Here is a 14858-nt window from a genome sequence, read left to right on the forward strand (position 1 = left end):
ACTCCTACTTCAGCTGCAGCCCATAGAGTGATCAGAAACCCTTCTTGTTAAGAAAGTAGGGTGCACATCCCTAGAAGATAATAAAGAATTTATTTCAACAGTACTTCCCTGCTTTTTGCTTCCTGCAGAGCCATAAGAGGAGTTAGACTGTTTCTTTAGAGAGCCATCAGCAGAACAAGTAGCATCCAAGTTTTCAGCAGCAGCAACCACAGAATAGCAAAACTTAAGGAAAAGTAATGTTGTTTTCAAGACTCTAATCTGTGTATAATATTCCAGTTAGACAATAAGTGAACCATTTTAAGCTTCAAAATTTATTCAGCTGTTTCATTTTAGAGAGGAAGCACTAAAATGAAACTTCAACACACAATTATTTTTCTCCTGTTTGTACTGCAACGTTTAACGTTTCTGTTTTCTCTTGAAAATTACATCCCAGTTTAGAAACCCCATGCTTATCTATACACAAGGAACAACTCACTCATGGGGAAAAAGGAGTTTATAAAGAGAAAAGAGGCATTATGCTCACTTCCTGTGGATTAAAGTCATCAAGAGTCATCAGGTTGCTTAGCAGAGTAAGCAGTGCTAGCATAAAAGCAGTATTAGTACTTAGTTTAGGATGAGGTTGTCCATGTTTAAGCAGTTTCAAGACACCTCTACAGTCCAGTCAGAGTAAGCATTTAGCTGGAGGGCATGCTCTGCACCCCAGGGCTGGTTCCCCCGTGCAGCAACAGGCAGCACCCTGCAGGGCAGTGTCACCTCAGGCACCCTCCTCTCCTCTGACATGCAAACATGCCCTTCCCAACAGCACAAGCAAGGAGAAAGAGAAGGCCCTATTCTGGAGGCAGAGCATCCCACGCAGTGCTAGCTAGGAAAATATGTCTGGAGCCAGAATCATTTCTAAAGATAAGACTGAGTTCTTGTAAGTTTGGAACCCATAGTCTTGTAAGATGACAAAAATCAAGACTTCCTGGAGACTGAGGATGCACTTTCTGAATGTTTTTTCTTTTCCAACAGGTAACTACTACGGTTAAAGATCACCTTTAAAAAGGAACATGGATTTCATAAACACAACTGAACAAAACAGTACATCAGAAGAACTATTCAAATGGGTGACATCCAAGATTCTCATTTCCATTACCCTGTCTGTGCTTGCACTAATGACAACAGCCATCAACTCACTTGTGATGACTGCAATAATTGTGACAAGAAAGCTCCACCACCCCGCCAACTATTTAATCTGCTCTCTTGCAGTGACTGATTTCCTTGTGGCCGTCCTAGTGATGCCTTTCAGCATTGTCTACATTGTAAAGGAGACCTGGATCATGGGGCAAGTGGTGTGTGACATTTGGCTGAGCGTGGACATTACGTGCTGCACATGTTCCATCTTGCATCTCTCTGCCATTGCTTTGGACCGGTACAGAGCAATCACAGATGCAGTGGAATATGCACGGAAAAGGACACCTAAGCACGCTGGCATCATGATTGCAGTGGTATGGATCATATCCATCTTTATCTCCATGCCACCTTTGTTTTGGCGGCACCAGACAACCAGCAGGGATGATGAATGCATCATCAAACACGACCACATTGTCTTCACCATTTACTCCACATTTGGCGCCTTTTACATCCCACTGGCCTTGATTCTGATCCTTTATTACAAGATATACAAGGCAGCAAAAACATTTCACAGAAGAAGTGTCAGCCGGATCGTAAGGGAGGAGGTAAATGGACAAGTCCTTTTGGACACAGGTGAAAGAAGCACCAAATCAGCTTCAATGCCCAGCACAGTGGAGAAGACATCTGATCCCCTGGTGGACTGCGATAAAATCAATATCAGCCTACGAAGCCCCAGGTCTGAATCTAAGCATGAGAAGTCCTGGAAAAAACAGAGAATCTCCAGCACAAGAGAGCGAAAGGCAGCAACTACTCTGGGTCTGATCTTGGGGGCATTTGTGATCTGCTGGCTCCCTTTTTTTGTAAAAGAAGTAGTTGTTAATACCTGTGAAAGATGTCATATCTCAGAAGACATTTCTAACTTCCTAGCATGGCTGGGCTATATAAATTCCCTTATTAACCCTCTAATCTACACAATCTTTAATGAAGATTTCAAGAAAGCCTTCCAGAAACTTGTGCGGTGTAGGCAATATCTTTAAAAACTTTCATTCATATACGGAGAACATACTCATTGCTTTTTTAACCTGTATAAATTTATATAACTGAGATGACATTTGTTGTACTTAAGGAAAAGCAGCAAGACTCTGCATTTACACGATGACTTTTTTGTATCAGTAGTATTGGGAGCATAAATTGCACAAGTTTTAAAGAGATGGATCACCTGGGATCAGTTTTGCACTGGAAAAAGAGGTAGCATATTGTGGCTCTGATCCAGCTGGGAATTGCACAGCTGCCTAGCTTGAAGCATAAGGTATTACCTTAAATATGAAGGAAATATACAATTGAAGTAGACAAAGAAACGAAATTTAAATAACCAAGTAACCCTCAGTCATCGATGAAACTTTAAGTGAAACAACACAGAAGTTTTTAAACCCCAATTGCAAATAAGAAGCTAGAAAATACACCTTGGAATGAAGACATTCTTTTATTAGTTTGGCACAGGCGTGCAGCATAGAGCCAAGCCATTCCCAGCGAAGGGTAGTAGCTTTAAAATTTCTAGCATCATCCTACATTGATTAGCTGAGTGCAGCTGCAGCCCTGCCTTTTCCTATAGATTAAGGACTTCCCTGTATTATGCCTTTGCAGCACCCCAGTTGCAGAGAAGGCGTTTTCATGGTTTACTAGTTTCATAGCAATCCATTGCCCACTCACAACAGATGTGGACATAGCCCCAAGGGAAACAGAGAGTTGAGATGCCTCCAGTGAGCTGGGTATACATAGTGCCTGATGCCATTAGACACCATTTCAGCAGGAACTAGGGACAGTTAAGCTTGCAAAGAGCACCTCATCCTTATGGAGATGTTAGAATGGAGAGAAGCATGAGACACTTGTTTCTCCATGTCCTCATCCCTGCCTCACTCACCTAGCCAGCCATTGCCCCCATGACTTTCTCACCACCAAAACCAGCCACACATTTTGTGCCCAGAGCATTGCTGACGGTGGGTGGCTTAGTGAGGTTTGGTTGAGGACCACTTAATGAAGCACTCGGGCTGGCAGCTCTGGCTCAGCCCTCCACTCTCAGAAGCCTGATGTCCCCTGAGTCTTTTCTCAATTGCACTAGGGCTGTGCACCGCTGTGCACCATCTTTCCAAGCATACGAGAAAGCAGAGACCAACTACAGTGCTGGCAGTGTGGGTCTCTGGAAAAGGCCATGCAGCAGCTTCTCCAGTAAGGGCTGGAGACAACACTTCTGCAGTACAACTGCTTGCCTCCAGTCTACAACGCACACCTCGTTTGGGGATCCTGTGGGATGTTCACTGGCTGGTACCTCTAAATTCCTCCTTCTCCCAAAGATTATAGTCCATGCCCCCAGTCCCAGCAGAGCTAAAAAAGGACCTTGTAGGTAGTCCAGCCAGCCCTGGCCAACTGGTCCAGTCGAAGGTAACCAAGATGAACAAATCCCTCTGTGGGCTGCCTGCTAAGGTCTCAACAGTGGCACCTTAGCAGATCTTGATTTACACACTCTAGATGCCAAGCCACAGCCACTAATGAGTGCAATGACAGTCCTTTCCTCAAAACCAGCAGTGTGAGTTTGCCAAAACCTAAATGAACCAACAAAGAAGTGAGCATTTACCCTTGAGTGCCGGTAAGTTATTAAGAGCCACACCAGAACCCGGGCACAAGTTTTGCACTTCTTAGGATAAACAGATTTAGACCGTGTCACTAAGACCCTGGCTTTGCATTCATTGCCAGACATTCAATGCTGTCTAGCAGGAACAGGGACTTCAGGCTCCTTTTCAGGAACTACAAACCCCACCATAGCAGCAGCAGTCTCCTGCCTGCAAAGGCACTCTGATTTGGCGTGTGGGTCAGCAGCTTAGGGAGACCACAAAGAAGCTGGCACATGAGACCACTATGCACACCCTTAGTTTGGGAAAGGTATCACCAGTGGTCTTTGCAGTTGTTCTTCCAAGAGACTTTCAGTGTTCTGCATTAGATAAGAAAACCCCAACAGAGGCAGTCACTGTCATTCCTCTCTCCCTTTCTCCCTCCCCTGTATTACCAACTCGGGAGTTTAATGATTTTTGTATTTTGCCCATTAGCTACCAGCTGTCCTAACAGCTGTCAGAGATGTTTCTTGCAAGATGACAAGGTTTGAAACCTGAGATATTGAACTAATTTGTTTCTGTCACTTGCAACTTACTGTATTCTGCTTTCACATCAAGGCCCAAAGGAGCTGCTATTCAGAAGTACTAGAAACGGTGCATTCACTTTGCTGTTGATTTTAACCCAGCTAGGAATCTAATGGAAAGCTCACATCATGCCATGCAGCTCTAGCACAGTGGTAGCACAGCTAAATTTTGAAGCTACTGGGATGCAACAGAATGGAATTTGGCTCATGCTCAATGCAATCTAGCGCACTTTACTACCATTGCGATCAGAGCACAGCCTCTGCAGTCCCTGTGACCTCGGCTGTGGCTGTATTATGCTGAAAGAAAAGAAACTGCTTTAACCATCAGCTGCGCTCTGCTGTCTCGAGACAGAGCCATGGAATTCAGCTTTCTGAAAGGATTAGCAGATTAGCAGAAGGTAGCAAAGAAAATCCCACTGAAACATTTACAATTGAAGACCTCCGTTTCCCACATTTCCTGAGTACCGAGTCATAACACTGGATATCTAGGGACAGGACGTCCTCTCCCCCTGTTTCTCCCTTTATGACTACTGGAGCATAGAGTATATTGTTTATCCTCTCACACGTAAGAAGTTTGACAATATCTTGTGAAATCAAATTGGAAGAAAAAATAGGGATTGCTTTTAAGGAGAAAATATACTTAAAATACTCTTATTTAAATAATAATAAGCTCAAAGATTGGAACGATATGTAGATAAACAGAAAATAGCTGTCATTTATGCGCTGTTAACAGTATTATACTCTGAATCTAATCAAGCTGCTAAACATTTCTCAAGATACAGGGTTGTTTCTTTTGTATTGTTTTCACTGAGCTGTATCTGCTTACCTTTCTACAGTCCAGTGTTGGAAGATGCAACTACAAGAAATCTAAGCAAATGAGTGGGTAGCTAGCCTATTAAAAGCACTTGCGGCTTGTGGACCATCATTTCTTGGTGTCTGACTGTAATCATTCTAACAGAATCCACACATTATCACACAAGCCCACACAGTATCATTTCATATCTAGCATTTATCCATGCATGTGATGTGTTCAAAAACTTGATTCCCTCTTTTGAAATGCATAAAGGTTAAGACTTCTGTGGGATGCCACTTTCCCCTCCCCACAAAGTACACAGGCAACAACTGGATTCAAGGAACAAGAAGGAACAAGGCTTTATGCACTGGAGCCAAGACTGTTTGCAAGTAGCTCTGTGCCCCATGAGAGTTCAGTCTCAGCATACAGAAAAAAATGTCTGGTTTCCTATCTCTATCAGAAGACTCTGTGTGTGTATGGCAGGCAAAGAGTTTACATCTATTCTGGGGACTGCACAAAGGTTCTTGGAACCCTATCCCTGCTGCAGCTGCCTACTCATCCACCCATCAGTTTAGATTTCCTTTAACACCCAGAGAACCAGATTTGGAGCAGCTGACCTGCTCTCACTTCAGCTTTCACAGAGAATGATACCTGAAGCAGCTGTGAACACTATATCCAGCTCAGGTGGATGGTTTTTTATAAGAGCAAGCAGTTAAATACACCTCATTATCCTGTACTCATTTCTTTGCCTTTCCTCCCTACCAGATTCTTTATTGGTATCCTTTCCTCTTGAGGATGGCATATCCCTACAAAGGTCTTTGGGATGCAAATATACTTTCGTTTTAGTGATGCAGTCACACTTGTTAACGCATGACTGTACCACCCAGAAACACCCACCTCATCCAAATGCGCTTTTGGCAGTCACTGTCTTCAGCTGGTGCCTAATTGTTCTTGGTGCTAGGGAGGTACACGGAAATAACTATGTGCCAAATTATTTTCTGCAGTAGTTACAAACTCAGCACATTATTTCTAGGCAAGTACACATTACTCTTTGGCCTTTGCATTTCAGATTCCTTTACAGAAGTGAAACAGAAAATCACCGCTGTAGCCATTGGAAGGAAGGGCTTTTTGAACTCTACACACCAAAGAGTAAATGTTGCAAAAAAACATGAGGAAACTCTTGTTAGCACCCCTGTAAGCATTAAGCATGAACCTAACACTGTGTCTCATCTAGAAAGAAAACGTGCACCAGTGCATGGGCAGCTGTTCACAGACGGAGAGCTAATGGGCAGGACTCATCAGCTGGTCACAGTATGCACTCATGAGCACTCCAGTGCCCGAGCAATAAATGGCTCCATATTCACACAATCAATCACAGAATCACAGAATGTCAGGGATTGGAAGGGACCACGAAAGATCATCCAGTCCAATCCCCCTGACGGAGCAGGGACACCTAGATGAGGTTACACAGGAAGGTGTCCAGGCGGGTTTTGAATGTCTCCAGAGAAGGAAACTTCACAAACCCCCTGGGCAGCCTGTTCCAGTGCTCTGTCACCCTCACTGAGAAGTTTCTTCTCAAATTTAAGTGGAATCTCCTGTGTTCCAGTTTGAACCCATTACGCCATTACCCCAGTACCCATTCCTCCTCCAAAAATTGTTGTGCTGCACCACAGGAACACTGGTACCAGTAGCAGAACTGCTAAAAATTACCAGCAAGATGTTGATATCTCCTACCATGCAAAATCTAGAAATTAATTAAACAGATTTTTTTTCAGGATTTTTCATTTGTCTTTTGGGGAGTATGAGCCAAATTTTCCTATTTTAATACTCAGCTAGGAAGGTTAAACTGCTGAAAGAAACATGAACATTTCTTTGATCTAGTGTTTCTATCCATCATTTAGTAACTCAGTAAATGAAAGCCTTGATGATACAGAGCTTGGCTAAGAAGAAGGATGACAGAGAACAGAACAAACAGAAGTCAGCAACATTGGTGTCAATGGTCAAGGTTACCAACTGAATTCAAAATAACCTTTCTGGTATCCAATCCTTCACTCGTAACAGACACCAATGATTGCAAGTAGCCTTATATCCTCAGGACCTCACTAACATACAGGATTCCTAAATTCCAATTGTTTACTTCACACTCAAATGAGTTACTTTCTAAGCAAGAACTTTGCAACTCAAGAAAATTTCAGAGGGAAATATTTCTCAGCAAGGAAAACACCATGTTTCATTAGTCAAACTACATTAGTATAGTCAAAGAAGATGCTTATCGAATGTTGTTACTTTTTATCCATTAGTAGCTGAAATCAATTGTATCCACTTTTTAAGGAATATTTTTTTTTAAAACTGAAGTTTTGACAGTATTCCTTGTTACCAGATGGGCAGCAGTAACAAAATTATCCTCCCTTTCCACTTTAAAGCAAGATGGCTCCTATACGTGCATGATACTTTCACTAAAATAAACCTTTTTCTTATTCTTCGTGTACACCCATTGATTAGAAACTCAGAGCAGTATTTCATGGTTCAGTTAAAATACAAACAAATAAACAGAAAAATAAACCCACGAAGAGCACTAACAGCTAAAATAATGCTAGAGGAGCAATTAATCTTCTCACTTTCAGTTTAGATTATGACTGCTAGTAGATATTTAATGCAATAGCAAGCTCTCTGCTGACAGCACTCCAAGATGCAAAGCTGTGGCTAATTCGTATGACAGCAAGCGTCTGCTAAGCAACTCACTTCTGGCTAAGCCTGGTTTCCTGTGTTTCACAGTATAAAGCTGCATAAAACAGTCCACAGCCACGAAATAAGAAATCAGCCAGTTTGCACGCCAGTTGTTTCTAGTCTGGCAGTCACTAGAAGACAGTTGCTCCACAAACAGAGACCATTAAAGAGCAGGAGCAAACCTGTGTCTTTATCCACAGCAAAAACAGTCAAAATCTTTCACATGCATCTATTATTTTGGAGGTAGCCAGGAGGCAGCCTGAACTGACTCATGATCAGGTGAGCTCAACAGACCAGCACGGCTCCCCAAACAGATGCAAAGAGAGATCTCTTCAAAGAAAATGCCACCAGCAACAAGCTTAGTCAGTACTAACTAGTAATAAGGAGCAATCCAGCATCTGGCCCATCTTCCCTGGGCAATGGGGAGCTCAACCAGGTATTAACAGTTTCTGAATATCAGTTCCTGCAGCTTATTGTCTGTCCTAACTGAGCTGGGCTCTTTCAAGCCTTTTGGAATGTTTACCAAGAAAGTGTTTAACTACCTCATCAGCAATGTGCTGGTCAGTACAGGGTTCGCATGCCAAATCATCATAAAGTTCAGTTCTGAAGCCTGAGGTCATCATTCAGCTTGGGTAAACGCAAAAATAACGGAATTTAAGACAATAAAAATTCAAGGGTTTTCAGGTTTTGAATTTTTCTTCCACATCGACTTTGACAGCAAGTAAACTGCAGACATTATGAACCCAAAACAGTTTTCCTCGCAAGATGTATCTATAACAGGCAAGCATGACCTTATTTTTCACACACATAAATATATTTAATATTACCATTGGACTGTTTCTAAGCTCATTCATTGATGGACTTCTGCATTTTGACAATTATTTCTCCCATCTTGTTTTCAAAGTGTGGAAGAAATATTAATTAACAAATTAGCTGAGGTAGGTAGGAGGTCTTATCTGTCTTTTACATGCAGAAAACCAGAAGCCAGGGGAAGCAGGCACCCAGCACCTAATTGGTGAGGTTCTGGGGTACCATTTAGCATACCAAAAAAAATAAGAGAAGGAAACAATGGTTGTTTTCAAAGCTAGTGCAAGAACCACAGAATCACAAAACGGTCAAGGCTGGAAGGGACCTCTGGAGATTATCTGGTCCAACTGCTTGCTCAAGCAGGGCCACCTAGAGCAGGCTGTACAGGACCACATCCAGATATTTAATATCTCCAAGGATAGAGACTCTACCACCTCTCTGGGCAAGCCATCCCACTGCTCAGTCACCCTCACAGTATGAAAGTGTTCCTTAGATTCAGACGGAACCTCCTGTGTTTCAAGCCCATTGGCTCTTGTCCTGCCACTAGGCCCTGCTGAAAAGAGCCCGGCTCCATCTTCTCTGCACCTTCTTTTCAGGCATTTATATACATTGATACGTTTTCCCCGAGCCTTCTCTTCTCTAGGCTGAAAAGTCCCAGCTCTCTCAGCCTTTCTTCGTAGGAGAGATGATCTAGTTCCTTCATGATTTTAGTGGCCCTTCACTGGACTCTCTCCAGTATGTCTGTGTCTTTCTTGTACTGCTGAGCCCAGCACTGGACCCAGCACTCCAGGTGTGGCCTTGCCACTACAGAGCAAAGGGGAAGGATCAACTCCCTCAGCCTACTCCTAATGCAGGCCGGGACACCATTGGCCTTCTTTGTGGCAAGTACACAGTGCTGGTTCATGTTGAGCTTTGTGTCCACCAGAATGCCCCCAGGTCCTCTTTTGCCAAGCTTCTTTCCAGCTTATCAACCCCCAGAATATACTAATGCATGGGGTTGTTCATCCCCAGATGCCAGATTTTGAGCACGCCTTTGCTGAACTGCACAAGGAGTCACATACTACAGTCTGAGGGAAGAAAACAAGAGATGTGAAGCAAAGCAGAAAAGGGGAAGGAGGAGAAGAACAGAGAGAGACAAAGTCTGAGCAGTTTTCTCTCTACAGAGCCAGGTAGCCTTGAAATAAACTTTATTGGACTCATCACAGCTCAGATCCAACTAACAGAAGTGCCAGTTCACTTCAAAGCTGTCTTGCACCTCCCAGGAGCTGAGCACGGAGAGAAGGTTGTTTTGCCATCTCCGCACCACACAGGGTCAGTAAAGCACACAGGATCCTTCTGGAAGACCAGTGTGACAATACTGGTCAGCATCAAGCACCCAGAGCCAGTCAAGACTGGAGAACTGCAAGTACTGTAATTTTAAAGGCTACAAGCAGCAGAGAAAAAAAAAAAAATGAATAGTATCAAAGCGCATCTTTTAAAATCTTATCTATGTTTCAACCCTGCCCTCTCCACCTCTCAAAAGCCACCTTGGGCACAGGATGAGTGCTGAAAGGGACTTTGCCCCTTGCTTTAGTCATAGCCATATGCTCAGCTTGCTTTATGTTCCACAGACACAAGTCACACAGAGTTAAACTACTACCATGTTTCCTGCCTCTCTTAGCTAAATACCTTGGTGTACGCCAATCCCTTCCTCCCCAGGCCCTGCCAGCCTGGTTTTCACCTGTGTCTCCAGCTTACTGAACACAGCATTAAAGCACATCATAACCTATTTACTCCCCTGATTCTCTTTTTTCTTTGACTGGAGAAGAATAACAAAAAGCCACTGAAACACCCTTCAAGGTCTAAACCTGCAAACAAGACAGGAAAAAAAAAAAGAAAGAAAAAAAAAAATGAAGCAGTCTAGTTTCAACAGAAAATAAATCAAGTAACACTCCTCCGAGCCATCCCTGCTATTCACCCCACTCCACGCTCTGACTGTTCTTACCCACAACACAATGCACACCCTGAATGAAGGGTAACAGTTATTTCAGTAGAAGGTCTAACACAAATGTTATTGGACAAAAGAGCTCATTTAAAGATCCTTGAGGGGAATGAGGAAGGCTATGAAATAATAACTTGTTCTGCCTTCTCTCATCCTTCACTGCATGAGGAAAAAGATGCATTACAGACTAGCGTGCAGACAAGGAAACCCAGCAAAGATGAGAGAAGTGTCAAGGAGGAGAAAAGCCAGAGCAACAGAGCAGGCTTTCACTGAGGGCTGGACTAGGCCTCTGTGCGGAGGGACGTTCTCACGGGGCAGAGCAGCTTTGCACAGCCACCGGACACTTCACAAAGTGGGCAGCCAGTACCCCAAGCCCCTGCTCCGCCGGGTATGGGCAGCTGCAGCACCTGTGCAGAAGCAAGCACAAAGCTGTGTCCGCCATACAGTCACCCTCCTGCGTGCCCAGGGAGGCATGGGGGGAGGCAAAACCAGAGCCGAAATCAGATGAGCAGGGTGGCAGCTCATCCCTTTGCTCAAGAATCACCTTGGGTCTGACAGGGCTGAGCTGCTGCGAAGTTCAGCCTCGGTTATGTTTCTTAAGCGGGCTTTGAAAACAAAACCCAGCCTATCTGAAGGCTAGAAATCATATATTACAGCATACAAACAGGGGATTCTGGAAATACACAGGAGAAGCGAGGCGATTTTTAAATTGTTCTAGCTGTCCCAGGTCATTCACACTGCCGGAGAGCTGCAGTGTGAGGATTTGGGTCATGCCCGCTCGCCGGGAACCAGACAGCTACCCCTCTGCAGCGGGGCACACCCGGGCCGGACGAGCCGGGGGGAGCCCTTGAGCCGGAGCGCCCCGGCGGCAGCCGGGCGGCCGTTCCGCAGGTGGCCGGTTCCCCCTAGCGGCCCTGGGAGAGCGGCCTGCCCGCTTGGCCGATCGCGCCGGTCCCCAGCCGCTCGGCTCCCTCCCGGCAGCTGCTCCGGGGCGCCCGGGAGGTGGGAGCGCTGCCCTGGCTTCGCCCTTCCCCACGGGCAGCCAGGGGCCGCGCCGCCCGGGGCGGGGGTTCCACCTTCGCAAGCTCGGCTGACTCCCCGGCCTCGCTTGAGCGGCTTTCCTAACATAGCCCCTGCATACCGCCTGCAGTGTCAGCACCTCTGGTGGCAGGGGCCCAGCTCCCCGTTGTCCCCAGCGTCGCACACGATGCTGCTCAGTGCCAGGTGTCACCTGGCCCAGCTATGCAGGTGTCCTCCGTTGGCCACGGCTATGGGTGCACCCATGGGTGCAGATTAGCGCCCGGCAGCACGAAGCGCCAAACAAGTTGAGGAAGCCATTAGCATGGGATCCGTCCCCTTTCTGGCAAGGTTCTCAGACCCCAAATGTCTACCTGCACTCCCCTTCATTAAGGCTTCATTGTTAATGGTGATTGATTGTGATGAGTGATAATGATGGTGATGATTGATAATGATGAGTGTTTAGAGACACTACAACTACATATGCTCTGACACACGCGCATGAAAAAGAGTTTCATTCAAAGGTTGATTAACATGCACAATAATCATCGTTAGTAGATATTAGTAATCATTACTAGATCATTACTAGAATGATAACCCAAGAGGAGCCACTGAACATGCAGCAGGTTGAAGACTGGGTAGGTGGGAAAAGGGAGCAGAGGTGTGATAAACTTTCCACTGGGTTAATTAGGTGAACCTGCTTTGGCAGAGGTCTCCAGACCTCCAGAGGTCACTTCCAACCTCAACCATTCTTTGATTCTGTAAAACCCACTTTAGCAGCATGAGGCTCCTGGGACAACCAACCACCAGCAGCAATAGAGGTTTCCTAGGAAGGAGAAGGGAACATGACATTTGCTTGTTGCTGCTTCAAGATTAAGGTAGTTTACATCTCTGTAACATTTTGTTGTCTGAATGAAACTCTAGGGCATTTCAATTAAAGTTGACAAGTCTAGAGGGTTCAACAATGCTTGTGAGATCTCCCAAGCAGGGGTCAGTAAGGACTGTAATTTGAAATGGTGCACAGAAATATCTACACAGTTTGAAAATGTATAGAGGGAAAAAACCCATTGCAAATCACCAGATATCAGTTCCTCTAATAACTTCTAACAGTATAGGCCTCACCTGCAGGTTGGAAGTCTCTAGGATGGTTTTTAAAAGAGCTGTTTCTTTTGTGTTATATTATTGGCTTTATTTCAGGATTAAATTCTAAGTATTCATGAGCAATACCCAAGCATGCAAGAAATAGTGACTCACCTCTCCATTTAAAGTAATGACATTGAGTATAATAACTGTTTTGGATTTGGACTTTTTTGTTGTTACCAGACTAGAGGTGTTGTTCACAGTTGCTCTTCACCACCTTTTGCTATTGCACAACACTATGTGAAGTGGCCAAGACCTCATTTCCAAAAGCTGTAACCCCTCTTGTACTGCACTGGTGTAAAGGGCAAAGCAAGGCACAGGACAGTGGAGAATTATGCTCTGAAACTACAGACTAGTCAATGACTAGAATCTCATTCTAGGAAAGAAAAATTATTCACACTTCAACATGGTTTGCCCTACTGTCTTCATAAATTTTCTGTTAAATTCTACTGACAGGGTCCCTGGACTTGGTGGCTTACTGGGCAGCAGGTTACAAATCATCCAGGTTCATAGGGCAGTGAGCACATAAGACAAACATGTGCAAGAGCAGCAGCCCAGGAGTTTGAATGCTATTTTTCCCTCTTTGCTGGGCTGCGTCTGGAGTCCCTGGTTCTGAGCTGACTGCAGAATGAGTGGATGTATGATTACAGCCCAGGAGGGGCACTCCATCAATAAATATTGTTTAACTGCCTGAAACTCAGACAGCAGCACACTCATGACATAGTTTTCAGCTTTTTATGATTGGTCCCAACAGAGAGGGAGGCAGATGGAGAAGGATGGAAATAAAGAAAAGAAACGCATTAAAATACAGTAACAACATAGAGGTGGGAAGAAGAAAGTGTTGAAATTAATAATTAATTTGCTATGTTCCTGCCACAAGATCACACTAGGGAAGGGGAGAGAAAAATGAACTGAAGTTTCCCATGTGGCAAAGCCAAATACTTGCAGGAAGTCCTGGTTGAGGCTCCTGCAGCCAGCTTTGGAAAAAAAAAAAAAAAAAAAAAAGACAACCAGGATTATAAGGATCAAAAGAAAAACCTTTGGGAGCATCTGAGGTGTGATTTGGATGCAATATCAATGCATACTGCTGATACTGAGTAAAAAAGCTTTAAAGTCTCAACTGAGACTGGGAAAAGTAGAAAAAGAAACATGTATAGGCCTCAGAAATATTCGTGCAACAACATAGAGCAGATACGTTACAAACTACCCTTTCCAGAGTTCGAAATGGCCAAATGTAAGGGATACATGACCCCAGCTACTTTCTGAGTGAGAACTCAAGAGCCGACTCTTCCTAACTCTCCTGGCATTTTCACACTAAGAAATTTTCTCTCTTGCTTTGCCTAATCATTGATGTAAACCTGGGTCCTTCAGTTGGTCCCTGTCAGCTGTCCAATTCCATGTTACAGGAAAGTGAATCTAGAACTGTTTATACAATTCACTTACAGCCTTATTTATTTATTTATTTTTTCCATATAGGCAGTGCAGGAGCCACTTGAGCTGCTTTGCGAAGTGGAAATGAAGAGTGACAGGTTTTCTAACTCCTGTGCTTCTGTCAACATCTCTTCTTCTTTCTTGTTTTCCTGTCACATATGCTCTCTTTTGATGTTATACAGACAAAAAGTCACTAGAACTAGAAATTTCTTTCCTTTTACAAGTTTTGTTGAATTCTAAGGAAGAGGAAAAAAAATCAAAGATTCTCCAGATCTTTCGTAAGAAGTGTGAGGCCAGTTAGAGTTATCTATATTGCATTTCCAAGGAAATGCACAGTGGCAGTATGATCCTATCTCGTTCCCTTTTGCTGTGGGCTATATTGGTGTAAAGGAAATAGGACTTGGGTAATTACAAATATTTAGATACTCTAAATACAAGCTAGTTTTAAGCGGTGGAGAGCTCACATTTTTGAGTTGTTTAGGGAGCTGTACAAACAATAACTTTACATTCATCACGGTCATAAAGTGGTGCAAACCACATCCTCCTGTTCAATTGCCCAGGAAAGTGTGGGTAGGGTTTTAAGCCAAATACTCTTCTTCAAAATATTCAACATTAGTTCGATGCAGAAATACCACAGGGACTCTTTCTATCTGTGATAT

General features: G+C 44.0%; 1 protein-coding gene across 2 annotated transcripts in view; it reads left to right on the top strand.

Moving 5' to 3' along the window:
• The window catches only part of HTR1F (5-hydroxytryptamine receptor 1F), a 120378-nt gene extending 115161 nt beyond the window's left edge, over window positions 1-5217 (top strand). For both annotated transcript variants that reach the window (XM_065829496.2, XM_071809859.1), the window contains one exon: window positions 1012-5217. In XM_065829496.2, the coding sequence (XP_065685568.1) occupies window positions 1050-2150 (1101 nt within the window). In that variant the 5' untranslated portion in view covers window positions 1012-1049 and the 3' untranslated portion in view covers window positions 2151-5217. The remainder of the gene's footprint in view (window positions 1-1011) is intronic.
• The last annotated feature ends 9641 nt before the right edge of the window (window positions 5218-14858 follow it).

This window comes from Patagioenas fasciata, chromosome 1 (assembly GCF_037038585.1).
Source record: "Patagioenas fasciata isolate bPatFas1 chromosome 1, bPatFas1.hap1, whole genome shotgun sequence".
Taxonomy (NCBI): Eukaryota; Metazoa; Chordata; class Aves; order Columbiformes; family Columbidae; genus Patagioenas; species Patagioenas fasciata.